At 50.6% G+C, this 26505-nt stretch overlaps 1 protein-coding gene across 1 annotated transcript; it reads right to left on the reverse strand.

Moving 5' to 3' along the window:
• Positions 1–1215: 1215 nt before the first annotated feature.
• Positions 1216–25383, reverse strand: XKR7 (XK related 7). The gene is made up of 3 exons (XM_077160025.1): positions 24797–25383; positions 3023–3225; positions 1216–2211 (listed from the first exon to the last, which is right to left on the reverse strand). The coding sequence occupies exons 1-3, from the start codon at positions 25381–25383 to the stop codon at positions 1256–1258; spliced, it is 1746 nt and encodes a 581-aa protein (XP_077016140.1). The 3' UTR covers positions 1216–1255.
• Between the last annotated feature and the right edge of the window lie 1122 nt (positions 25384–26505).

A 26505-nucleotide genomic window follows, 5' to 3' on the forward strand; every position in this document is an offset into this window, starting at 1 on the left:
GTTGGCAGCTGAAATGTCTCAGAGGTTCTGAGGACAGTTTCTTCTTGGAAAGATGGCTTCAGACCACCATAGCCTAGAACCCCAACAAGCCCCAGAAGTCTACAGCTAGAATACCCATTCCCTGAAAACTTCACTCACTCTGAGTTCTAGAGCCCCACCCCCACTATGGCAGGAGCTAGTATCCTCACAGCAGGGCAGGGGGGACCAGAGCCGTCCCCCTTCATAACAGAATCCAGATCAAAGAGTGACTCCTTAGGATATTTTATCAGTGAGGTATTCTAAAACTTAATCTGGAACTAAGCATGTCTCTCTAGAACAGTTCCTTTGCTAAATGTGCTAGAATCTTATCTATAATTGAGCCTAGACAGAGTATCTCTCTAGGACATTTTATTTTATCTGCTGAGGGTTCAAGACCTTCATCTAGAAGAAACATTCTAGATGCTCGTCAAGAACAAAGAATGGCTCCTTGAGGCATTTCACCCAAGGTGTCTAGAACCTCATCCCTAACAGAGCCCATGCAAAGGTGTCTCCTGAAGAATTCACTTTTAGAATATCCTCTGTGCTCTGGATTGCGGGTTCCCCTTCCCCCAGTCTTCGACCCCTTCATGCTCCTGCCAGTCTGAACCTCTCAGAGGTCTCAGGGTTCTTTTTCCTGTCTGTCTCCCGCACTGCCCCACCCAAATCCCTTTCCTACCCCTACTCCCTCCTTCAGTATCCCTCCCACCCACCCTTTTCCAGGCTCCAAACGTCAGACCCCATAGAAACTGTACCAACCCTGTCCATAGATACTCCAACCCCATCCCACATGTTTTTCGGCTTCCTCCATCCTTCCGAGCGATCTCCCCGCACCACAGAAGCAGCCACCCCCCACACACAAACACATAACAACCCTCTGAGGTGCACAGGACCCCAGATGGTGACTTTTCTCTGGCAGGTCCACCAGGGTGACATGTGGGCAATGCCAGGCAGGGGAGACATGGTATGGAGGCCCCCAGGAAAGTGGGGCAGCTCATGATGAGTGTAGCACCAGTTGATCCCTGGGCCCTGGTTCAGGGGGAGTTTAGGGGATAGGCCGCAGGGCTGGAAAGGGGGCCTGGGGCTTCTGCAAGGCTGTCCCCTTCCCCTGAAAGAACCTAATGATGAGGCCTCTCTATGCTTGGACCATCAGATCCACTTCCCCTCAGCCCCCTCGGGCTCAACACTGTAGTTGATTGGGGTCAGCCAAGCCCACCCCTTTCTTGGGGGAGACTGTGGCCTACACCGTGGTCTCATACTCCAGCAGCTCCTGGGAGGTGCCCATGCTCCGGTACTGCAGCCGGGGCGTGGCAGGTGAGGAGTACTCCAGCGCCAGAATGGTCTTCCGGAGCCGGCGGTCAATAAAATGAGCGTCCCACGCCGGATACTTCTTACGAGGCAAGTCAATCCGAATCACAGGCCCCTCTGTCCGCACGGTGCGGGCCACCGGCGCGGCGGGCAAGCCAGGTCGCACCTGGAAGACAGGGGGTGTGGGGGTCCCAGCACGCTCGCCCCCCACCGAGGCCCCGTCCCTCTCAGCCCCTGTAGTCCTGGGCAGGGACCTCGGGGGGCTGGTGATAGCGTCGGGGGGCGGGCCGCAGGACCCTCGGGCCTCGCGGAAGATGCAGCCAGGCGTCTGGGGGCCCAGCATGGGCCCGTTGGGGTGCAGGAGGCAATAGTAGACACACATGAAGAATATGCCCAGCGCGAAGCTGGAGGCCACCACGCAGACCAGGATGAGCGAGCGGAAGTCGGTGGCGAAGTTGCGGCTGGAGTACCAGAAGCCCGTGAGCGCCGCGTTCTCAAGCAGCACGATGCAGTAGTAGAGGGTCATGCGGCGGCGGCTGCGGCCCTCCTTGACGTTGAACCAGCAGAAGATGTAGATGACGCCCACCACCATGTTGTAGATGATCTCCTCCCACTTGGACATGCAGAAGTCCGTCTCCCCCTGGATCACCCAGAAGGTCATGATGCACCAGTGGGCCACAATGAAGATGCCAAAGTAGAGCTTGTAGACACTGGCGAAGAGCGCGAAGGCCAGGCCGCGTGCCGCGATGGTGAACAGGTGCCAGAGCACCTGGGCCACGGCCCCTTTGTAGGACAGCGGCCGCTTGTCATCCCGCGAGTCCCGCAGCACCTTCTGGTAGGAGGCCAGCGTCCAGGCCAGGGACACGAGGGAGGCGGAGGTGGAGAGGGCTGCGGAGACAGGGTGGGGGCAGGGGGGGCTGGGTTAGGGGTGGGTCTGGGTGGGGGTCTGGGGAAAGGGGGAGGGTTCTGGGTCAGGAGCTGGGTTCCGAGGTGTGGGGGGGAAGGGTCTCTGGCTCAGTGGGGTGCCGGGATGGTCTGTGTGGGATGGTTTCAAGAGCAGTGATGAGGGGGGAGCTTCTGCCAGGGGGAGGAACAGAAGGGAAACAGGAGGTGGAAGCTTTGGGTCTCCAGAAGGACCGGGTCTAGGTCACTAGAATGGGCTGTTAGGGCTCAGGGCCTGGGTGGGAGGGGGAGGGGAACCTAGGACTGGAAGAGGAAGTGAAGAGGGGGATCTCCATTAGGAGATGGAGGAGCCAGGAGGGGACTATTTGAAAATATGGGTGACCAGGAGGCAGTGGGGGGTGGAGTGGGGTATCTGAAAGCTGAGCTGAGGTGGGCGGTAGGCATGGAGAAACCATCAGGGTGGGGCCTGGAATCCTAGGCAAGAGGCCCCCGGGAAAGCTAAGGGGCAGTCTTTCTGGTTACTGAGGGTAGGTGGGGCTGGGCTTGGGGGGCTGGGGGGGGCATGGGGATGTGGTTTTTCTCTGATTCCGTGGGGTTGGCTTGGTCTGTCAGTTATGGAAGGTGCCAGATGTGTGTTGAGGAGGGCCTGGTGGGGAGGTACAAGGGTGCCAGGCCCAGGGTGGGGAGGGGTTCCAGGGGGCTGGAGATGGACACCACCCTAGGAGTGGATGGCCGGGTACTCTGGGCAAGGAGCCCTGGGGGGCGGGGCGCGGCGGGGGGAGGGGGCGGGGCTCACCCGGTAGCAGGTCGGGCTCGCCGCCGCGGTGCACCATGAGGCTGAGCTGCAGCACCAGCTGCGGCGCGCTGCGCAGGAAGGTCTCCAGCAGGCGCAGCATGCTCACGTCGGCGCTCTCGAACAGCATCTGCCAGTAGAAGTGGCGCTGCAGCTGCTCCCCGCGCCAGCGGCTCTGCAGTCCCAGGTACAGGGTCCGCAGGTACCTGCGGGGGGGGACGCGCCCTCAGGCTCCCGCGCACACGTCCCTCCCCCGCCCTGAGTCAGAACACAGGTGCTCGGCGTGCGCCCCTGGGCAAGCCACACACTGCACTGAGCCTGTTTCCTCAGCTCTGAAGTGTGTATATTGAACGGACCACCTCAAGAGGCCGTTGTTGGGGGCACTGAATGGGCTCATTACCTTAAAACTCTGGCACAAAGCAAGCCCTTAATAAGCATTACCATCATTATTTCTGTGGTGGGTTGGACCTTGCTTTCTTTGCAGGGATCCTGACACCTCACAGGACCCTGTGCTCACAGTAGCCCTATTATCCTCATTTATAAATGAAGAAACTGATACAGAGAGGGTATGTCACTTGTCCAGGGTCACAGAGCTAGGAAGTAGGAGTCAAGATGCAAAGAAGGCAGCCTTGCCTCAGGGTCCACATTCTAACCATTAGACAACACTGCCTCTTACTGTAAGCCATAAAGAGCTTTGCCCACACATGAGTCCTTGCCCCCCAGCTCCTGGTAGGATCATCCTTCAGGGGCAGTCCCTGGGGCCAACCCCAGTTCTTTTGTCACCAGCAGCTTCCTGGCCTGTTCCTGGACCATGTTTGTACTGCCCAGTTCTCATCAGGGCTCAGAGTAGCTACTCACAAATGCCTTCCCCTGGCATTTGAGACTGCCGCCTCATCTCACGCCACTCCTTCCAGCAAACTTCAGGGGCTGTAGCTACTCTGCACAGGTCTCAGACTCCAGAGCTCACAAGGCTCTCCCCTGCCACTGAGCTCTTCCCTCTGCCCGAAACATACACCTGTTCTCCAATCCCAACCCAGCAGCAATTCTTGCTTTTCTTCCAAGGCTCAGCCTACAAACATGACTTCTTCCAGGAAGCCTTCACTGACTACCCATCCAGTGGGTGGGGTAAGTGGATTTTCCCGGGCATCCTTCTAACCCACCCTGTCACAGAGGGCTATAACTGTCTAGGTCCACATCTACATTTGTTCCCCTATGAGACTGTGGACTCTGTGAGGATGACTTGGTGTGATTGTTCACTTTAGTACAACAGTAGAAGCTCAATCCATGCTGGCTGAATGAATGAATGCATGCGTGATTGCGAGTTTGGCAAATTGAATGGAACTCTGGTAACCCTGAAGGTGGTATAGCAGGGATTCTGAAGTTCCAAATTCACGTTCTGGCTTTGCTTCTAGGAGCACTAAACAATCCCTCCTAAGTGGCTTGTAGGAATAAATGGCTGAGAAGATATTTTGCAAAGTGTGAAATGCAGTGACCATGTAGGATGAGACAGCCCCTGTCTGCATAGACCTCTGTGTCTGATTTCCCTCTTTGACCTGGTCCTTGCCCAGCAGCTACACTCTTGGTTGTAGCCAGAGCTCCTTCCCCAAGCCCCCCAAACTCTCTGATTCATGGGGCAGACACACTCTTTGCTGAAACCAGAGAGGGCTTTTTCAAAAGTGATTTCCCAGGAGGGGAGAAAATCCCAACACAGACTCATAGACTCTTTTGCCTACATCTGAAATAGGGGAACCAGGGATTTGGGGCAGTCCCTCCCCAGGTGTGAAGTGCTGGCATTTCTGGGACATTATGGATATTTAACTGTGTGTTGCCAGCTCAAGGGAACAACTACAGTGTATTTGAAACCAGCCGACACCCAGAGTTTCCCCAAACAAGTACCCAGGCTTTAGCAGCTATGTGGCCCTTTCTGGGCTTCACTTTCTCCATCGGCCAGTAAGAGGGCTTGATGACTCTGGAGATCCTCTCAGAGCTAATGTTCTGGGACCCAAACTCTCCCCCCAAACATGGCCAGAAACGCCTGACTTAGGGCCCTCCACCCAGTCCCTGCGACCTCCCAGCGCCAATGGGTGGTGTAGACACACGCTCAACATGACTCACTCCTGAACTGGCTGTCGGCATGGGGAAGGGGATGTTCCCTCAGAAGCTGACTCAGGAAACACAAAGGCCTCCCAGTCCAGCTTTCCATCCAGTGCGCAAATTCCTTCAGCAATTTCCATCCCAGTGCATTTCCTCTTTCCGCTTGCAGGCTCCCAGGCACGGGGAGTTACTGCCTCCTGAGGCAGGGCCTTTGGCTATGGAGTAGCTCCAAGGCTGGTTTGGTTTTCTTCTGATGAGCAGAAAGTTGTTTCCCTGTATCTTCCCATCTTCTGGGCCTTTGCCTCAGAGGCTGGGGTTTATTCTACCTTCCCTGTCACCCTTCACTTAAGGATCCTTGCAGCTTAAGGTCAGAAGCCTTCATTCACTTAGGCAGCAGACCCTGAGCACTGCTCTGTGCCCGTCCCTGTGCTTTTAGGTATCTTGCATTCCCATGGGAGAGAGAGAGAGAGAGAGAGAGAGAGAGAGAATAAGAGCTGAAGTAGGTACTACGAGATGCTTTGGAACCTAGAGAAAGGTAAATTTACCTGGGGGAGAGGGTCAGGGAAGTCTTCCTGGAGGAAGTAGGGGGTAAGCAGGTGAAGGCACACAAAAGGTGGAAAGACATTTCAGGTGGAAGAACGAGCTGATGCAAAGACACAGAGGCATAACAGAATACAGACCTCTGGGGAAATGACCAGAGGTTAGATGGGCCTAGAGGGGAGGGTTTTAAATGGGTAGGGGCATAAGAAGGCTAGACTTGTGAAGGGCATCACATTCTGGGCTTAAAAATAAAAATCATATTTTTTTCCAATTCTGATTTTTTTTTTCCAATTCTGATTTTTTATCACAGATTCAGAGTGATGTGATGAGCTTAGTTGCTTAGAAAGCTCACTCTGGAGGCTGGCTTGGAGGAAAGCCAGGGGAGGCTGGGGTTTGATCCAGGCCCAACATGACAGGGCTGAGTAAGGCAGGGGACAGAGGAGAGGCAAAGAACAGGATTGGAGGTGACCAAATATGGGGTGGGGGTGGGGGTTTGGGAAGAGGCCAAAATGGCTCCAGAGCTTCTGAGGGGCCAGGACACAGACCATCTTTCTCAGCCTCCATCCCCCTCTCCTACTTCCCTTCAACACTCCCACCCAGGAAGGAGAGAGCAGCTGGTCCAACGTGAAGGGGCCTGGGGAGCTGGGGGAGGGTGACACCCTGGAAGTTTCTCTCAGGCTGGAAGACCATCTGTTTCCCGGCCCGGTCAGCATGAGGGAGGCCCGGCCCCGCCAGCATCCATCACCACCTGACAGGCTGCCTGCCCACCTCCCCGCCCACTCCTGCCCCCTCTTCTGCCAGCTCCCAGTCAACTACAGACAAAGGGCTCACACAGCTCAGGGTGACTGTGGCCCAGGACAGGGATGGGGTGAGAAGAGAAAGGAGGCTCGGAGTCCTGGATATAGGAGGTCAGCAGGCAGTGGGAAAAGAGAACGCTGCAGCCTGCGGAGGAGAGGCCTGGGCTCAGCCCTCACTCTGCCTCTTTTGGCCACAAGCCCCCAACAGGCTGGCCCTTCCAGTTGGCACCAATGACTCACTGCCAAGGTCCTGTGAGATTTTCATAGGCCTAGGAAAACGTTTGAGGCCTGGAAAAATAATTGGCTCCAAAACACAGAGAAAAAAAACCCTGCAGAATCAAAATTAATACATGTTTAATTAAATGTCTGCAAAGCAAAACATGATGTCAGTCAGTCAACTGCAATTTGGCTTTTATCTGATCATATACAATTTACATTTGATGCTCAATATAGCTGCATTTTAATATGCTTGATAGATATGGGGACCTCAAAGGTCTTAAAATAGCTCTCCCCAGGACAAGCAGCCTAACTTCCCTGAGCCTCAGTTTTCCCTTCTCTAAAGTGGGGCTGGCACTTACCATCCTGCCTACCTCACTGCCACTGGGGTGAAGATTAGAAAGGCAAGACTGCAATATGTGGGCTTGTGGGTTTCCCTCCCAGTCCTGCCCTGGACCTGCTGTGTGGCTTCGGGTAGTCTCTCTGCCTCTTTGAGCCTCAGTTTCTCTCTTACTGCGGGTATTGAGTAAAGTAATGGATTTGAAAATAATGTGTGAACTGTGGAGGGATGCGCACATAGAGAGGGGAGCATGTGCTGGGTGGGGCCTCTGGCTCCTTCTGACCACGAAGCAGCCTCTCTTGAAACCTTCTCCAGGAAGCATACCCCATCCCGCTGTATCTGAAAGGAAGTTGGAAGAAGTCGCTCTTCACCATGCTGGGGACCAAACACCACCCACAGAGAAGGACCCCAACCTCAGGGAAAGGAATCCGTGCTTGATAGGAGGGGGTGGGGGTGGGGTGGATCTGCTGTTCTCTGAAACACCCCCTGTCCATGCATACTCTCCACTGCCACCACCCTGGTCCAGCCGCCGTCAGCTCTTGCTGGACGGCTGTGACCTCCTCGTGCCTGAGCTCTCTGCATCCACTCCTGCCCCCTACAGTCCATCCTCCATACGGCAACCAGTGGTATGTGCTTAAAACCAGATCAGATCATGTCAGCCAAGGTTCTCCCATCATAGTTGGAAAATTCTCCCCTCTTTCTTCCAAGGTTCTCCCACCACACTTGCAAAAATCCTATACCATCTTGCCCCACCCATTTCTCTTATCTCATTTCAAACCACTTCCGACTTGTTCCCGATACTCCGGATGTACCCAGAGGCTCGTGATCATTGTTGCCAACTCAGGACCTTTGCACATGCCATTTGCTCTGGGGGAACACCCCTCTCCCAGATCTCGTGAGGCGGGCTCTTCTTCAGCTCAGACGTCATCTTAGAGAGCTCCCATCACACGCTTGCACCTCCACCCTCGCCGAATCACTCTCTAGTCTCTCACATCACCCTGCCTTATTTGCTTCTTACCATAATATATCTTATTATTAATTTATACATTTGTTTTCTATTCTGCCACTTGAGTGTGGCTCCATTAGAGCAGAGACCCTGGATGTCTCAGTCACCTCTGTGTCCCCAGCAGGTAGTAGGCACTTAACAAATATCTTGGGAATGAATAACTGTGAGTGCACGTGTCTGCCTCATGAGTCTGCAGAGAGCTAGGTCACCTTGCAGGCTCCTCCCATCCTCTCGGATGTTTTCCTGTCCTTCTTCCTCCCAGAAGCCCTCCCCAGTGCTGCCCCAGCCTGTTTAGAGCTCCCCTCTTCTGACACTCCCAGACTTCAACTGGCTGAGGTCCCGTGTGAGCCTGGCACTGCGATAAGCACTGTCAACCCAGCAGGCAGTTTCTACTGCCCCATTTCACAGGTGAGGAACGAGGCCTAATTTGGTTCTAGTCTCCTGACTCTCAGTCCTGTGCTCAGAGTAGAAGCCCATCGGGGTGTGTGTTATATAATACACACATCGGAAGTGTGTATTATTGGGGTGGGGTGGAGGAAAAGAGAGCCACACCTAGAGAGGAGGAGAGAACCCAGCAGTTAGGGTGGGGAACCCCTCCACTTGAGGACCCCAAAATCTGTCTCTTCTGGACCCCATTGCCTCTGTGAGCAATGAAGCAGATGGGCACCCATTCCCTTCTGCCCAGGCCAGTTTGCCTCTTATGACCTCCCAGGAGCTCTCAGAGCTGGGTGGCTCTCCTCTAAGACAGAAGGAGAGGAAAAAGATGAGGTGATCTCAGCTCCCTGAGAATTCAAGAAGCCTCTGGAATACTCTGTCTCTCTTATCCTGGGTCACCCTGAGTTTTGGATACCAGGTTGGGGTTTCTGGCCTGGACCTCATTCTCCACTTGGATGGTCAGATGTGGGCCTGAGCCTGGGCCTGTTTCCTTGACCTGTGATCCTGGGTCATTGTCTCTAACTGTCCATCTGTGGCTCAGATCAGCCTGTGGCTGGAGGCAGTCTGTCTGCCATGTCTAACCCTTGAATGCAGCGTCAGCCCATTCATCATTCCTCAGTTACTGTGTCAGTTGGTCAATCTATTTGTCTGTCAGTCAGCCTCCCTTTGGGATCCTGGGTCAGTCCAGCTGTCAGTCCATTGGGCTGTGGGTTAACATATTTGTCTTTCAGATGCTAGGTCCATCAGTTGGTCTTTTAGTCAGTCTGATCCTGGGACCCTGGGTTAGCCTGTCTGTCTACCCTTAGAGGCTGGAAACATCAGTCTGCCTGTGCCTTGGATGTGAGGACAGTTTATCTGTCTCCTTGGCTAATGGATTTCCTTTTCTGACTGTCCTTCTGTCTGTCTCTTGGGTACTGAATCTGCCTGTTGGTCTGCAGGTCTGCTTTTCAGGGTCTCGGCTGCTTGGTCCATCTGCTGGTCGGCTGCTCAGCTCATGGCTCGGTGTGACTGCCAGTTTTCCGGCCAGCCTCCCCTGCCTGCTCGTCCTCCCCCTGACTCTGGGTCTCTCTGTCTGTCTGCGTCTCTCACATCCTCAGCTATTCCATCTGTCGGTCTTGGCATTTCCGCGTGTGTGTTCTCGCCCCTCCCCACGCCCCCTCGCAGCTCCGGGCCCAAAACAGCAGCTTCCAGCAGCTCCTTGCTCCCCACTCCTCTCCATCCAGGAACCACCCCCTACCCTGGCTAGTTCTCTGGCCCCCAATGTGGGCTCTGCGGGGACTTCGGGAGGGTAGACACAGCGGGGCTGGGGAGGCAGCAGGGAGAGGCCGGAGGGGCAGGGCTGATGGGAAAGGGGGCAGGGCATCCCACACCGCTGGCCCCACCACGGCTCCTGAGGTCTGTAGTGGATGGTGTGCAGTGCTTAATAACAATGATAATAACTCATGTTTGCTGTGTGTCAACTGTGTGCTAGGCTGCACTAAGCCTGTTTATACATATTAACTCGTCTATTCCTCAGAACACATCCTTGAGGTGTGTGTTAGCCCCATTTCACAGATGAGGAAACTGAGACCAGAAAGGGCCTAAAGTCCCACAGCAAGCTGGTTCTAGGCATAGGGCTCAGACCTGGCTCTCCATGGCCCCCTGCACCAGAGAAAGGACAGAGGTCAACAAGTCTCATCTCTACTCCATCTTCTGATCAGCCTGGCTGCCTGTATGGCAGTTTCAAGCATCAGCCGTATGGAGAGGGGGCAGTATGGCTGCCTGGGATTAGAGAAAAGTGGGAAAGGGGGGGAAAGTGGAGAGTGAGGACGCCCAGGCTCAGGCCCTTCACTGGGTGATCACGGGCCCCTGTGGGCCTCGGTCCTTTTCTACCAAAGGGCCTAAGGAACCTTCTTACTTGCCCCAAGGAGTTTGCATCAAGCTTCCCTCTCCCTGCCCAGGATAACAGCAATTTCTGATGGCTACATCCTGAGTCCAAGGACAACACTTCATCCCAGTGTCACCATTCCGGTCCCACTCCCATCCAAGCAAGCATGGCAGCCTCTCCCGGTGCCCTTGCTCCTGTACTTGCCCTGTTAGCGTTCATTCTTCACACAGCGGCCCGAGGGAGCTATAAAATCCCGGATCAGGCCATGCTCCCAGTACTCTCAGAATAAAATCCTCACCACGGCCTTGGAAGTCCAATATGATCCCACCGTGCCCACCTCGGGGACCTCGTCTCCCTCACATACACCCCTCTGACCACATTGGTCTTGCTGCTTGACTACACCAAGCTCATCCCAGCTTCAGGGACTCCACTTGGAAAGCCCTCCACCAATGGCTGGCAAAACTCATTCTTCCCATCGCAGCTTAGTGTCACCTCCTCAGAGAAGCCTTCCCAGATTGCCCCCTTCCAAAGCACCTTCTATCCACCCCTCTGGACACCATTTTCTTTTCTTTTTTATTTGCCTTGCTCAGTGTACATGATGTGCTCATCTTTTGTTTAGAAAACGTTTAGCCCTTTTTTTTTTTTAAGCATAGCTTCTCTGCTCATTGTTTCCTTCTGGAATTCCTATTAGACATATGTTTGAGTCATTCGATCTAAATCTAACTCTAGACCTGAACTCTTCTTTCTCTTTATTGTTCTAAACTCTGTTCTGCATGAATTCTTCAACACCTCCCTTTCACTCACTTGTTCACCTTTGGTTGAACTTTGGGTCTAGAGTTAATCCCATCTACTGGTTTTCATTTCCATTTTCTTTTCTTGATAACACTTATTACATACACCCTTACATATTTATTGGATTCCTCCCTGCAGAAGCCCGTAAGCTCTGTGACTGCCAGGACTGTGTCCATCTTCCCTGTCATACACCTAATGCCTGGCACAATGCCGGGGGCATAGTTGATGCTCAATACACATTTATGTCTTCAATGAGGAAATGAGTGAACAAATGAATTAAGAGATTGAATGTGCTTGATATGCTTCCTAAGTAAAGGTGGTCAGGTTCAGAAGGAGAGAATCCAGACTTGGGAGGCAGGGATCCCTGAGTTCATATCCTGGCTTAGGTCTGTGCAGCCCTAGGCAAGTCTGTTCTCCCCTCTGAACCCCAATTACTCAATGCCCACCTTGTGGGATAGCAGTGACGTCACAAAGTGGTGCCATTTATAAAATGCCCAGCCCAGTGCTGGGTATTAGAGCAACAGGAGGTTTTAAGGAATTGTTAGAATCAGAGGGGGAGGGGTAAGGGGTATGGTATGTATGAATTTTTTTCTGTTTTCTTTTTATTTCTTTTTTCTGAATTGATGCAAATGTTCCAAGAAATGATCATGATGATGAAGATGCAACTATGTGATGATATTGTGAATTACTTAATATATATGTAGAATGGAAAGAAAAAAAAAAGAATCAGAGGGCCCAGCAGGAAGAAGGAGGACTGGTAGAGGTTTTGATTTCATTTCTAGTTGAACCAATAACCACCTCTAGAGTGGCCTGGTCCTCCTTTGGTGGTCATCAAATCTATCTCCAGGAGTCATAGTCAGAGAAGCCCCTGTGGGATGAGTTCACAGGGAAGCATCTGCTTTCGGGTCTCTCCATTCAACGAATACCTTCTGTATGTTCTTTACTAAAGCCCTCACTGCAGCCTTGTGGGGTTTCTGGGTATGATCCCCATTTTACAGATGAGGAAACTAAGTTTCAGAAAACGGAAAGTTCACCTGTCATTTATTCAGCAACATTTTTGAGTACTTACTCAGTGCCAGGAAATGTGCTAAAATGCTGGTAGATACAATGGCAAGGCAGACCCAGCCCATCTGGAACTCACAGTCTGTTGGGGGGGCCTAAGCATTAAATAAACATGCAAACATATAACAAACATGTTCCATGGGTTCCAAACATGTCTCAAACAGGGTTCCATATTCAGTACCAGAAAAGGACCTGGCTCAGCCTGGGCAGGGCATGGCTGTCAGGGAAAGCTTTCTGGAGGAGGTGATAATGAGTCATGATCTGTAGGCACAGGGTTAACCAGAAGAGGGAGGGAGGAAGAGGAAACAACATGGGCACAGGGTTGAGGTGGGGGGCAGCAGAGCACTTTCAAGGAACAGTAGGGGGGTCAGAGTAGCTACAGCTTAGAGACAGAGGGAGGGAAAGGAAGAGATGAGGTGGGCCATGGTGAAGGCTTTTGGTCTTTACCTTAAGAGTGATGGGGAGCCACAGAAAAGTTCTAAACAGGGGAGTGATGAGAGTCAAACTCCACATCTGCATTTCAGATGGAGTACTCTGGCTTTGGAGAACAAATTGGAGGGGTGCAAGGATGGAAAACATACCAGGTTGCCAGATGAGAGGAATGCCTGGATGGAAAGGGATAGATTCTGGATACATTTAGGAGGCATCTGGAGAAATGACTTGCACAAGATCAAACAGCTAGGAAGCACCAGAGTTAAATCTCACATCAGAGCTGCCAATTCCTCTGTTTCATTAGAGGACACAGATCAGGCTGAGTGCAGCCTCAGGGGCCCAGGCCTCAGAAATGGTCTGTAGGAGGGTTTTCTTGGAAACCCTGGGCCCCTTGCTATACAGTCCTTCCCCTGCAGTGGGACCCAGGACGTTCTTGGAGCAAGGGGGTGGCTCTGTGGACCCTTCCCACCTGCCCGTCCCTAGATGCTGAACGCCCCAGCAAGGAAGCAAAATAGGGCCTCCTGGGGTTGGCAACCAAAATGAGTCATAAATGTCAGTAAAGAATGTGATTTTACACGTTCGGTTCCCATTTCATGTAATGCTAGGGAGCTGGGCTATCTCCCTCCTTCTTAGCAGCCCCCTAGAGATCATGTCATCTCTTTTTACTGGGTGAGGCCAAACATTTTCCAAGCCACTATTTTAGGCTCCATCTGAAGCCAAGACCCTCTCCCACCCCACCCACTCTCATAAATTCCCAGCTAAGTGCTCCTCTTAGCCCCCAGCAGAGACACAGGCAACTCCTTTCTACCAAAAATTTAGAGCCTGTTTCTGGTATCTTCTGTCTCTCACTATATGAGTGCAGACAGCTCTCCTCCCCTCTGTTGGCCTTAGTTCCCCCATCTGTGAAATGGGTTGGTGGTAGAGAAGAAAGTAAGACCCAAAGATCCCATTCTCTAGCCTAAGGCTCTTTCTCCTCTTGATATCCCCTTGTGGAGCTGGGGCAGCATGAGCCAGTGCAGAGGTTAGAGGGTAGATTATAGTTTCCTAATGGCATCAGAAGGTACCTGGTGGTCGAGGCAGGGAGAAAGCATCACTTCTATCTCTTCCTTGTCAAGGTGTGAGATACTAAGTAGTAGAGTCAGGGTCTCAAATTCCAATGCTCAGAGGGGACAGGGCTGATAGTATGAAGGAAGGAGGCCAAGTGGAGGCACTGGGGAACTGTAGAGAGCTGCCCTTTCTAAAAGGGTGGCTGCCTCTCAGCTCCAGCTGATTGCTGTTCTGGGAGAATGTGAGCCCAGCGTGGCCGAAGTTTCCAGTTTTCCAAGAGTAGTTGGAAATTAGGTTATTTATGCAAGAAAAAAATTGGAAATGTTGGCAAGTAATTAAAAAATACCATATGAGTTTTTAAGAAGTTATTATTCCTTTTTTAAGGTGTGATAACTGTATTACATATTTTAGTCATGTTTTTAAAAAATCTATATTTAGTGATGTACTGACATATCTATGAATACAATGATATGGTGTCTGGCATTTGCTTCAAAATACAGAAGGGAAGGAAACGGAGTGGGGTCTAGACCTGTGCTGTCCATATGGTAGTTGCGAGTCACATGTGGCTATTTAAATTTAAATTAATTAAAATTAAACAAAAGTTAAAATTCAGTTACTCGGGCACACTAACCACATTTCAAGTGCTCAGTAGCCCCATATGGCTACTGGCCGCTGTCTTGGACAGTGCAGAGTCAGAGCATTTCCATCATTGCAAAACGTTCTTTGGATAGTGCTGTCCTAGATAAAGCAAGGCTGCCCAGAAGTTAGTTATTGCAGCTGGGTGATGGTGCATGGGAGACTCTTGCCCTATTCTCTCTACTTTTGTGGATGTTTCAATTTTCCCATAATAAAGGTACATCAAAAAGTAGTGAAAAATACCACACAAGCCAATTACACATACATTCCCAGGATGGACCTGGCCCTTGGGCAGCCAGTTTGCAGGCTGGTCTGGCAGTCAAGTATCATGGAATTGAGCATGGTGAAACCCCAAAGAGACTCTCAAAACTGTAAGAGGTCTAGAGATCATCTAGTTTACTCCAAACTGAAGCAGATGTCCCTGTCCCTGCTACACCATCTCTGTCAAAGCCAGCCACTAGCTACAGGTCTCTAGTGAGAGGTAGTCCACGCCCTCAGGGGCAGCCCACTGTGCTTCTGGGCAGCTTTGATTGCCAGCATGTTCTTTCTTTTATTCACACAAGCTCTGCCTCCCTTTAACCTTCACATGTCATTGGTCCTCGCAGTATCTCTGGAGTCAGAGCACAAGTCTCTTACCTCAGTAGGGGGTCAGTGATTAAGGGTTAGTGAGCATTAGGACCCCATGCCCTTTTCCTGTGTTCTACCTTGTACTAAGCACGTAGGATGGTCTCCTAATTGGGCCAATAATAATAGTAATAGTAGTTAATATTTTTGAGCATATACTATATGGCAAGCCCCACGCATTTATATTTATCTCAAGACATCTCCACAGGAACCTTAAGAGGAGGGTACTATATCATTATGCCCATTTCACAGATGAGACTGGAGTCTGGCTGGTGAAGCAACTTGTCACCCAACTGGGAAATACAGAGCCATGATCTGCGCCAATGCCCCACGCTCCCAGCTGCTCTGCTCCTTTGTCCAAACTCTAGAAAAACTCACCTACTCAAGCCTCCAGCTGGATTTTAAAGATGGTATAACTGAACCCCAGGCAGTGAAGTGACTTGCTCAAGATTCTGATATCAAAAATTCTGTCTGAAAAAAATCTATCAGTTTGCATCAGTATTCACTGAGTACCTACTATATATAAGTATACGGGAACTCTAACTTCCTTCATCTCCTAAGTCAGCCACCTCTGCATGCTCCTGGGAACCCAGCCCCAGGGTTGCTTCTGCTATATCTTCTGCATGGCCCTTAGCCTGCATTTTGTCCATTGACAGTTCGGAAGGCTGAGGATGTAGGCCTAGCAGACCTCACTGCTATGTCCACAACTCAAAGGGCTCCCACACTGCTTTAGCGCACCCCCCCGCCCCCCCCCCCCGCCTCCTGCCCCATATCAGCCATGGATCCAAAGCCTGCTTCAAAAGACTTCATGTTCCAAGGAACTGCTTTGGCCCTTGGCTGGGTGCAAGGCCACCGACAGCAACAGAAGGTCTGCTGTGGACCAGTCACATGGGGACAGAGAAAAGAAAGGACAAGGACCTAATCCCCGAGAGGCTTGTGATCTGATGGGGATGCCAGCCAGGTGGGCAGACGATCCCAACAGAATGTGATCAGGGCTGTGGGGGCTGAAGAGGGATGAGTAATTATGCCTGGGGGGAAGTCTGACAGGAAGAACTCAAAATGTTAATAGTGGATACTTTATATTAAAATAAAGCTTTAAAGATATTTCAAAATTTTTCTGCTTCTAAAAGCAATACATGACTGATTACTTTTTAAGAATCGGAAGACACAATGATTCTTCACTAGCAGAAGGCATAACTTCAAACTCTGGCTCTGTTCTTTATTAACTGGGAGGCCGTTACCTCTCTGTGCCTCAATTTCCACATCTGCAAAATGAGGCAAATAATGCTATCTAACGCTAATTGAGAACTCACTATGTGCTGAGTCCTATTGCAAATCATGTTCCGTATATTAATTCAATAAACCTTTACAACAGCCATTTGCACAGAGACTGTTATTATCCCCGTTTGGGAAATGAGGACACTCAGGCCCAGAGAGGCTAAGTTACTGTACAGGGTTGCACAGCTCATAAGTGGCGGAGCCAGGGTTTGGACCCAGGTGTCTGGCTCCAGAGTCTCATTCTTCATCTCCACCCTTCCCACCTGGCAGGATCGCCATGAGGATGAATGACCTAATCTAAACTTCAATACATGGAAACTCGTTTTCTTGATTAATTAAAAACCAGAGATACACATGTGAAAGAATGAACATGGACCCTCATCTCTCATTACATATAAAAATGAACTCAAAGTGGATCAAAGATCTAAATATAAGAGCTAATACTATAAAACTCTTATAAGAAAACATAGGGAAACATCTTCAGGACCTTGTAGTAGGCAATGGATTTTTAGGTTTTACTCCAAAAGCATGAACAACAAAAGGAAAAATAAATAAACAGGACTTCATCAAAATTGAAAACTTTTATGCATCAAAGGACATTATCAAGAAAGTAAAAAGGCAACTTAGAACGGCAGAAAATATTTGGAAATCATACAACTGTTAAGGGTTTAACATCCAGAATTATATAATCACAACAAAGACGGTCCCAATTTAAGAATGGACCAAGGATTTGAATAGACATTTCTCATAAAGAAGATACTCAAATGGCGAATAAGTGTACGAAAAGATGCTCTACATCAGTAGTCTTTAGAGAAACGCAAACTAAAGCTGCACTACATTAGGATGGCTATTAATTTTAATAAAACCAAAAATAACAAATGTGGCTCAGGATATAGAGAAATAGGAACCCTCGTACATTGTTGGTGGGAACGCAAAATGGTGTAGCCGCTGTAGAAAACAGTTTGATGTTTCTTTAGAAAGTTAAACCCAGAATTACCATATGACCTGGCAATTCTACTTTGAGGTATATACCCCATGGAACTGAGAACAGGAACTTGGACAGATTTTGTACACCAGTGTTCATCGCAGCATTATTTACAATAGCCAAAAAGCAGAAGCAACTGAAATGTCCATCCGCAGATAAATGGGTAAGCACAATGCGGTTTATCAGACAATGGAAAGAAGTGAAGCGCTGGCACCTGCTCCAACATGGCTAAACCTTGAAGACATCATGTTGAATGAAATAAGCCAGACACAAAAACACAAATATTGTATGGTGTTTCTTATATGAAATATTTAGAATGAGCAAATTCATAAAGACAGAAAGCAGAATAATGGTTTCCAGGGGTGAAAAGAGGGGAAAACAGGAGTAATTGCTAAGAGAGTAGGAGTTTTCATTTGGGATGATGAAAATAGCCTGGAAAATAGTCATGAGAATTACGTAGTATCATCAAAGTACTTAATGTCAAAGAACTGTCCACTCAAACGGCTAAAATGATAGTGATGCAGATTTATCACAACTAAAAATAATTTTAAAAACCAGTCATACAATTTTCAGACAATACAAGAAATATCTAATCAGTAAGTGGACATTTCCACCAACCCCACCCCTCTGCCCCCAAAAATAATGAGCAGAAGGACGTATTTCTTCTTTACATCTTTTCTGTACTGCCTGAGGTTTCAGCAGTGAGCGTACAGTTCTTTTATAAACAGACAAAACAACCAAGCAATTTCCATTTTAGATTTTAAAATGACTTTTGCCTGCTCGAGGAAGTGGGAGTGAGGTTCAAGGGGGGGGTGGGGGTGGGCAGCAGGTGGCATGCGTCGGATTTGTTCAGGGAAAGCTTTCAGGCGAGGTGGCATTTGAGCCTGGCCTTGAAGGGTGTGCCCGTGGGACTGCAGGCAGCCGCTAAGGGGCGAGAAGTGTGTGGCTTATTTTTGTGGGGTAGGCAGCCAGGCCACCGTTGGACTAGAGGAAAGGGCAGGGGCAGAGGGGCTTACTATGAGACTAAAGCCTTTGGATTCGCTCTAGGAGGCAGAAGGAAGTCAGGGCTGGCTCCGGAGAGGCAGGGCCAGGTCTGAGTCTTAGCCCCGTTGTTCTGGCTGCAGGTGGAGCCGGGATTGGGGTGGGTGGTGGATCCCAGAGGCTGATAGGATATCCCAGGGGAGGAATTCTGAAGCCATAAAAGAGGCTGCCGGGGGCGGTGCGGAATGGACAGGCCAGCATACATCCCAACCCCGCCTCCCTCTTCTCCCCAGGGACCCTCACTCCAGCTGCCTGGGTTCAAAGCCATTTCCTAGCAGCCCTCCTCCCCAGGCCCCATGGCCTCTCCTGTGCTCCTGTGTGGTCTTTATAGATCAAACGGGACGCTGGGCCCAACTGCCGCTGCGGTGTCCGTTAGAAGACGCGCTAATGGCCGTTGCTGCCGATGGGCAGTGGGGAGGAGGTGGGGGGCCGTGGAGAGCCTCCTGCAGAGGGGGCTCCCAGGAGGTGGGTGGTAAGGCTGGGGCTGGAACAACCCTGCAAAGTCAGAGCAGGGTGGAAGCTGAGTTCAGGGGGATGCGATGTGTCAGCTGTGGGACTAATTATTCAAAGCAGAAGCTCAGATAACGTAACCAACATTTCAAAAAAAGAAACTCAGAGATACTCAGGTTGAAATGATGGTGAGAGGGTCATGAAATACTCATTGAAAAACATTCATGGAATCTAACCCCTGACCCGTTTAATGCATAATAATACAAGTAACAATGACTAATGATAGTTACTGAGCCCTTCTGTATTTCAGGCACTAAATTCCCATATGTTATTTAGTTTGTGACTCCCCCAAGCCACATGAGATAGGGGCTATTATTAGAATGCCCCTTTTTGCAGATGAGAAAAATCAAGGCACAGACTAGTTATGCCACTTGCCTAAAATCATAGAAAGTGGCAGACAGAGGATATGGCTGATCCCAGAGCGTGGGTTCTTTTTCTTTCTTTTTCTTTTTTTGCATGGGCAGGCACCAGGAATCAAACCCGGGTCTCCGGCATGATGGGCAAGAACTCTGCCTGCTGAGCCATGGTGGCCTGCCCAAGAGCTTGGGTTCTTAACCATTAACTCTCTGGTCCAGGAGGGGAAATTGAGAACCAGAGAAGGAAAGATGCCCTGTCGGAAATAGACATCCCCTAACCCCATTGCTACTACCGGGGTCCAGCCCCATTGTCTCTTGCCTGAATCATCGTGCAGCCTCTTCTTGGGCCTCCTGGCTTACCCTGGCCTCCCGACTTACCCTGACCTCCCTCCAGGCTATTCTTCATCCAGCAGCCATAGTAGACATTCTACAACATTATGAAACATAGACAAGACCCCACCACTCCTCCGCTCAAACCCTGCCAGGGTCTTCACATTGCCCATTTCATGCAGAGTAAAAGTCCTCAGCTCAGCCTATTAGGCCCTGGGTTATCTGATCCCTGCCAACCTGCTCACCCTCACCTCCTACCACTCTCCCCCTCATTCTCTGCTTCTGCCACTCCAGCCTTCTCCTCCCTATTCTCTTTCCTTTGCCTGGAGCACCCATCCTTCCCCAGGCTTCAACAGAGCTCACCCTCACGTCATTCAGACCTCTACCCATCTGCTGCCTCTTCAGAGAGACCTGCCTGACCACCCCGTCTCAAAGAGCTACACCTCCTGCTTGGCACTCATAGCCCCCTTCCCCATTTCATCTTTTTCCATAGCACTTACCACCATCTGACCCACTATATATTGTACTTTTTAATCTGTTTATTGTCCCCCCCCATTAGACCACTAAATTTCATGAAGGTAGGGGCTTTGTCTCTCTTGTTCACTACTCTGTTCCCAGCTCTTAAAACAGTGTCTGTTATACGGCAGGTGCTACATAAATATCTACTGAATGAATGACTATGGATTAAATAAATGGCTGCCATGTCCCTATGACTTCAAGGGCCTTGAAGCCTCCTTGCTCAGTGAGCAAACCTCCTTCCACAGTTCCACAGGGGACAATTCATTGTCAACAGTTTTTGAGTGCTTAATGTTGGGTCAGCCTTTTGCTATACCCTTGGGGTACAACTTCTCATTAAACCTTGAAACAACCTAAGAGATGAGTACCGTATGATCCGTAGTTTACAAGGTAGGAAACTGAGGCACAGAGAGATTATGTGGTTTGTCAAGGTCACATATAGAAAGAGCTAGGGTCAGGATTTGAACTGAGGACATTTGAATCCAGAGTCCATGCTCTTAACTATGATGCATAGAAGATAGCTTCCCAGATGGTAGACCTGACCCCAGAGCCTGACTTTCACATCAAGTGGATCACAAACTCATTTCAGAACCTCTCTTGAATGCAGGGACTGTCAGGAGGACGAGGGAGCAGTGCTGAGGGCTTGGACATTGAGAAGGTCTTAGAGGGAGAGCCTCTGAAGCCGATTTGCTTCCCACCCCATTTAAGGATCCTCAGATCCTTACAGCCTGTGAGGAGTCCCAGGCCAAATCCTCTCCCACTAATTGGCTTAACAAATGATGCTTATCCAGGCAAAGCTGGGGCCCAGTGAGTTTAAGATTAGGGAAAACAGGATTCATGGCTTACTGCTTTGCTGCCCATGGGGTCAGAGCAGGCAGGGTAAGGGCTTTAATTGGTTTAACAACCCTGAATGGCTTAACAGCTTGAAGAACTGAGGGTTGGGGTGAAGACACAGGTGGGTGCTCAGCCCATGGCCAGCTTCATGTCCTACCCAAGGACCTGCTTGGCCTTATCTCAGTAATTCAATCTCTCTCTCTGCATGGGAACATTGCTCTGGGATCCCCCCCACACAGCCAGCAGGTGGTATAGGGATAGAGCTTGGGCTTGGAAGTTGGACAAAGCTGGGGTGGCACCTCACTTCTCCCCATTTCCTCAATGGGTGACCTTGGGCAAGTTTCTTGACTTCCCTAAGCTTCACTTTCCTTTTTGATAAATGTGTATATCAGTACCAATGCAGGGAAAGTTTCCGGGTAAAACAATTATATACTTAGAATACCTTGCATGGGGTTGGCAGGGACATGGTGGGTGTGCAGTGTCTGTGAGTTCCTTCCCCTCCTCCCTCTCCTCAGAGACTTATTTGATGTTTAAAACCATAATAACAACCCCCATCTCACAAGATTACTTGGGAAAAGAATAAGATCGGGTGTGTGAAAGGGCCATCATGAAAAGCTGAACCAGAGACTGCAAAGAGGACAGGCCCACAAATGCATTTCATTTGGTGGACATCATTAAAAAAAATCTTAGTAGTTGAAAATTGGGAAAGTGCAGACAAAAATCCCAATTTCCCATTTCTCCGAGAAGCCAAGATCCCAGACAACACCAGACCCATGACTTCTCATGGCACCCTCAGCTGGAACTGGGTAGTAGCTGTCGCTTCTCTAGGATGCTGCTTCCCCCATAATGTCATTTCTCCTAATACCGCATGTACTTTATGGTTTGTGTTATGTGCTTGACTCCTCAAAGCATTTGAGCTTTTAACTCTATACTGTACAAGCATGAAAAGTTACAAGATATCCTTATGATTCAAATTATTACTCCAGAATTGGGGGCATGGGACTAGGAGGTGACCAACTGGCCAGTTTTGACCCTGGGGGGTTCAGACACTCATCTCCTCCTCATCACTCAGGCCCCACAGGCCAGAACTTCAGCATCTAGTCCTGCTGCACAGTGAGCGTATTTACTGTGGGAAAATTTCATGTGGTAAAAAAATATGCTATGCCAACATTGCTTAATTTCTAGGAAAGCCAGCCCCAGTTGCATCTCTATAGCTTTTCTGGATTTTACCCCATTTAGCCAGACTCTCAGCAATCTTAGAATCCAAAACCAACTGACTTTTCGGACAGGACCCAGATGGAGTCCAGGGGACTTTGGCTCTGGCAACTAGACCCATAATCAGAATCTCAGAAAAAGGAGGGCTTTTAAGGTCATTAAATCTAATAGTCTCATTTCACACACAGGGAAACTGAGACCCAGAGGAGGGAAGAGCTTGCCCAAGGTCACCTAGCAAGCTAGTTTCAAACTAGGATGAAGATGTAGGGCTTCTGGCCCTACTCCATGTTTCCCAATCCAGCACTTTCCCTATGGTACACCTTGTCCCCATCCTGACCCAGGAACGTGGCTCGACTCCCTCCTCCTCCTTCCACATTCTTATCTCAGTGCAGCAGCAGCCTTGACTTTCAATCACCCTGGAATCCTGGGATCTCAGTCTCATACTTCTTTAAGCTTAGGGGATACTTTTTAGTGGCAGTATTGCAAAGTGGATAAATCAAACTCAGGCTTTGAAGGCAGAGAGTCTTGAGTTCCAGCTCTTCTACTTCCTAACTGTGTGACCTTGGGCAAGGATGCTCCCTCTCCGAGCCTCAGTCCCTCATCTGTTAATAGGAATTATAATACCAACCACATACATGATTATTAGGAGGGATATAGGAGCTAAAGCAAGTAAAAAGGCAACCACTAGGTTTGGCACAGAGTGCGTGCGTAACAGAATGTAATAATGGTTATAGAACTGTAAATTAGAGTCTCAAACTCAAATGCTTAAGGGAAATGGGCCAGGTGGGATCAAAGGGAAGGAAAAAACTGAACAAACCAGAGCATATATACCTTGTCTAAACTGTTACAGGCCTGATAATGCTGGATCCAATTATTTTTTTCAAGAGAAGCTAGAACTCTGGGTTTTTTAAATACTATGCAAGCCAAACAAAACACTTTTGCAAACCAGATTCAATCCAAGGATCATTAGTTTGTTATCTTGATAACATCATCTTATCCCAACTCCTTCATTTTACAAGTGAGGGAGAGTGGAAATAGCTAGAGATTCTGTATAACAAAATGTGAGCTCAGTGGACCCTCAGTCATCTCCAGACACGTCTCTGAGACCTGCCCCCCCCCCCCCCGCCGTGGCTATTTTTTGCCTTATCTGAGGGAAAACAGTTTAAGTTCAAGAACAGAGAGAAGTAGTAGTTTCTTGAGTGAATTCTGACATGGAAGTGGCCAGGAGAGGGGGTGGGGCTTGAGATTCCCACTGAGTTGAGGGGAAGCAGGTTCACTTTAGGCCAAAGAGAAAGGGGAATAAGGCTTTGGCTACCAAGAATAGGAAGTTACCACTTCAGAATCTAAAAATATCTTTCACCATCTGTCCACTCAGGCCCAGAATGATAAATGCAGATTAGTTCCTGGATATATACATGGATATTTTTATGTGTCAAGCTAATGAAAATAATACCACCTTGTGTGTACAGAGCTCCATTCCCTTTTTCCCCAGGGTGAGATAAGTGGAATATACACATCATCTTGGCAAATGTAGAAGGGGAAACCAAGGCAGAGAGAGATTCAGCAACACAACAAGGGTGACACAGCAAGTGAGCAGCTGGGACAAACCCTGGGAGTCCTGTTTCTAATCCTCGGCCCAGAACTGAATCTTCTGAGGTAGGCAGACTGCATTAACCAGTAGCAAAATAAATACAACAATATTCACCCTTTATAGTGACTTTTTCCATGCTTTCCCAAATCTGTTATAATCATGATAATCCATTACATTCCTATAATATGTTACAGTCTACAGGGCCCTCACGCAGACCTCCTCTCATCTGACCATCCCAAGGGTAAGAAAAATATGATGGTAGATCAATGAGATGAGAGGAGTAGGGAATCCTTCTCCTCCATTTCTCAGATGAAGAAACAAAGGTCTAGAGGGAGGAAGGGGTTTGCCCAAGATCATAGCAATAGAAAGTCCATCCTTTTATGAGATTAATGGCAGTGGACAGTAGCACCTAAGCTACTAGAGCAATTCTGATTCAAGGGGAAGGTTTAGAGTTGCCAATCTCTCGAGCATTAACTCAGCACAGCATGCATCCTCACTCCTGGCAAGGAAGAAACCTGGAAGTGGCCAGCTTGAACAAAGCCTTGGTTTTGTCTTACTCTCCTGGGATTAAAGGGCAGTTAGTGGACATCTAATCTCTGACTCAAGATCCCAAATCCCCTTAGCCCTATTGGTGTGGGATGGGGGTTGGGGGAGCCCTAGGAAGCCAAAGAAGCCAGGGAGCTTCCCAGCTGGGTTCAGCACACCTTTCCCCCAAAAGTCTGAGAAGTTTGGGTGCGATATTCATTTAGCCACCTCAAATGCCATCTCTCCAAGGAGTCTGGGAATGGGCTACAATTCAGAATTCAGAATCTATGAGAGCAGGAAAGGGCTTCTGAGATTTTTCCTAAACCCAGGCTCAGCAGTCAGGCAGAAGTAGTGGGGTCAGGGGAAGGAAGCCCTGTGTCCCTGTTTCAAGCCTCACGACTCATTTCCATCAGCTTCAGCCGGCCTCACTCTCTCACCCCTGAGAATCTCTTTCTTTCCCACCTTGCCCCCATCCCCTCTCAACCAGAGGCCCGATTAGAGAGGATGGCCCTGGCGTTGGCCAGGGTTTGAGGGCAGAAGTCTGGGAGGAGCTGGCAGAAAAGAAATCAGAGATGCAGTAGGGTGGGGCGGGGCAGAAGTCAGAACAGGATGGGGGCCAGGAGAGGTCTAAGGGAGACTGAGGCATCAGGCAAACCCCGGGAACCCCAACTCCTTGGACTCTGCTCCCTCCACTTGCGCCTCTCCTACCTCCAGACCTGGCCGAGCTGCAGGAGATGGACTAAGGTCTGCAGCAGCCAGACGCAGAGGCGGCAGCAGCGGCGGCGGTAGGCGCTGGCCGAGGAGGGCGCGGGCCGGGGGCCCAGCTCGGGGCTGCCCTCTTTGGTCCTGAAGGCGACGGCGCTGTCCTTGGTGGCGATGGCGGACCCGCCTATGCTGCTGTCCTTGGTGCTGACGGCGGGTCCCGGGGACGCTGCGGGCTCCGTGTAGTCGTAGACGAACCAGCGGAAGCTGAGGAGCTGCACCACGAGCGAGGGCAGGAGCACGAACAGCAACGTGAGGCCGAAGTAGGTGCGCTGGCCCTGCAGGTAGTAGGAGGCCGCCAGCCACAGGTCTGTGGCGCCGTCGGAGAAGAAGACAAGCAGCGCGCACAGCACCCAGCAGCAGTCCCGCAGCTCGTAGCGCGGCGCCGGGCCTCCGCTCCCGGCCGCTGCGGGGCCTCCGGCTGCCGCCGCCGCCGCCTCCCCGCGCCCGCCCGCGCCGCCCCGGGCTTCTCCGGCCGCCCCCTCCGGCCCCTGGCCGGCCGCGGCCGCCGCTCCATCCGACTTCGCGGCCATGTTGGCGGAGCAGGAGGCGGGGAGCGACTTCCGGGCGGCGGGGGGGGCGCGGGGGGGGGGAGGCCCCCGTGCAGGCGTCTCCCGCCTCCTCCTCCTCTTCCTTCTCCTCTTCTTCCTCCTCCCCTCTACTTCACTTATTCCGTCCCCTTGGCGCCGCCCCGCCCCCCACCCCACCCTGCCTGGGCTGTGGCCGGATTGGGAGGGGGGCAGGGAAGCCCCCCCGGAAAGGAAGAAGGGGCCGAGGAGGGGGGCAGCCCAGGTCACTCTCTTCCCTCCTTCCTCAGAGGCGGCCACATGCTTTCTGCCCCTCGCCCCCCTCTACTCTACTTCCTCCTTTCCTCTTTCCTTCACTGTCTTCCTCCCCATCTCCTCGTCGGTTTATTTCCTCTGTTTACCTCCCTTGGGTCTAAAGGCGTAGGGGACCAGGGACTTGGAAGTAAGGGGTCCAGGGACTGTCCCCCCAACAACCCTGTAGCAATCACTCCGTGCTAACACACGGCTTCCCAGTTTCCCAAATGCTTGATCGGTATTCCATCCCCTCCTTTGATTTTGAGAGGCCCCTCTTTTATTGTCTTCGTTTTGAAGCTGAGAAAACTGCAGCTCTCCGAGTTGCTGTCTCTACCTCACTCTCCCCTTTCCCTCCCTCAGGGACTGCCTTTGTGGGGTCACAGCCCTGGAAGAGTGGGGGGAGGGAAGGGGACCACACAGAGAGGAAAAGGAGTGAGGAAAGCACCAGGTTGAGAAAATAGGAAGTGCAAAGGCCTGGAGGCCTGAGATTGGAGGGCATGTTTTCAAGGAAGTCTGAATCACCCGAGCAGGGAGGTGGGAGGCAGGGAAAGGTGGGGCTGGGGAGATGCTAAAGGACCAGACCTGAGAAAGGTGGAATGTTACCCTGGAGACAGTGGGGAGCCACTCCACAGTTTGAGGAGGGGAATGAGGTGGACAGGTCAGGATTTGGAAAGAAGACCCTGCATTCAGACTAGAGAAATGATCACTGGGAGGCCATCTGGGGGTGTGGAGACCAGGCAGAGATTGTAAGGGTGATTCAGAAGAGGAGGTGGGGCCTTCACACAGCCAGCTCATCCCGCCACCTTTTGCTCAGATTGGACATTCTAGCCAGCC

Source organism: Tamandua tetradactyla, chromosome 1, assembly GCF_023851605.1.
Source record: "Tamandua tetradactyla isolate mTamTet1 chromosome 1, mTamTet1.pri, whole genome shotgun sequence".
Taxonomy (NCBI): Eukaryota; Metazoa; Chordata; class Mammalia; order Pilosa; family Myrmecophagidae; genus Tamandua; species Tamandua tetradactyla.

Coding starts and splice junctions, on each gene's coding strand:
- XKR7 (XM_077160025.1), bottom strand. CDS start 25,383: ATGGCCGCGAAGTCGGATGGAGCGGCGGCCGCGGCCGGCCAGGGGCCG. Junction 3,226..24,796: donor CAGCTCGGCCAGGTCTGGAG/GTAGGAGAGGCG, acceptor CCCCCCCCGCAG/GTACCTGCGGACCCTGTACC. Junction 2,212..3,022: donor CGAGCCCGACCTGCTACCGG/GTGAGCCCCGCC, acceptor CTGTCTCCGCAG/CCCTCTCCACCTCCGCCTCC.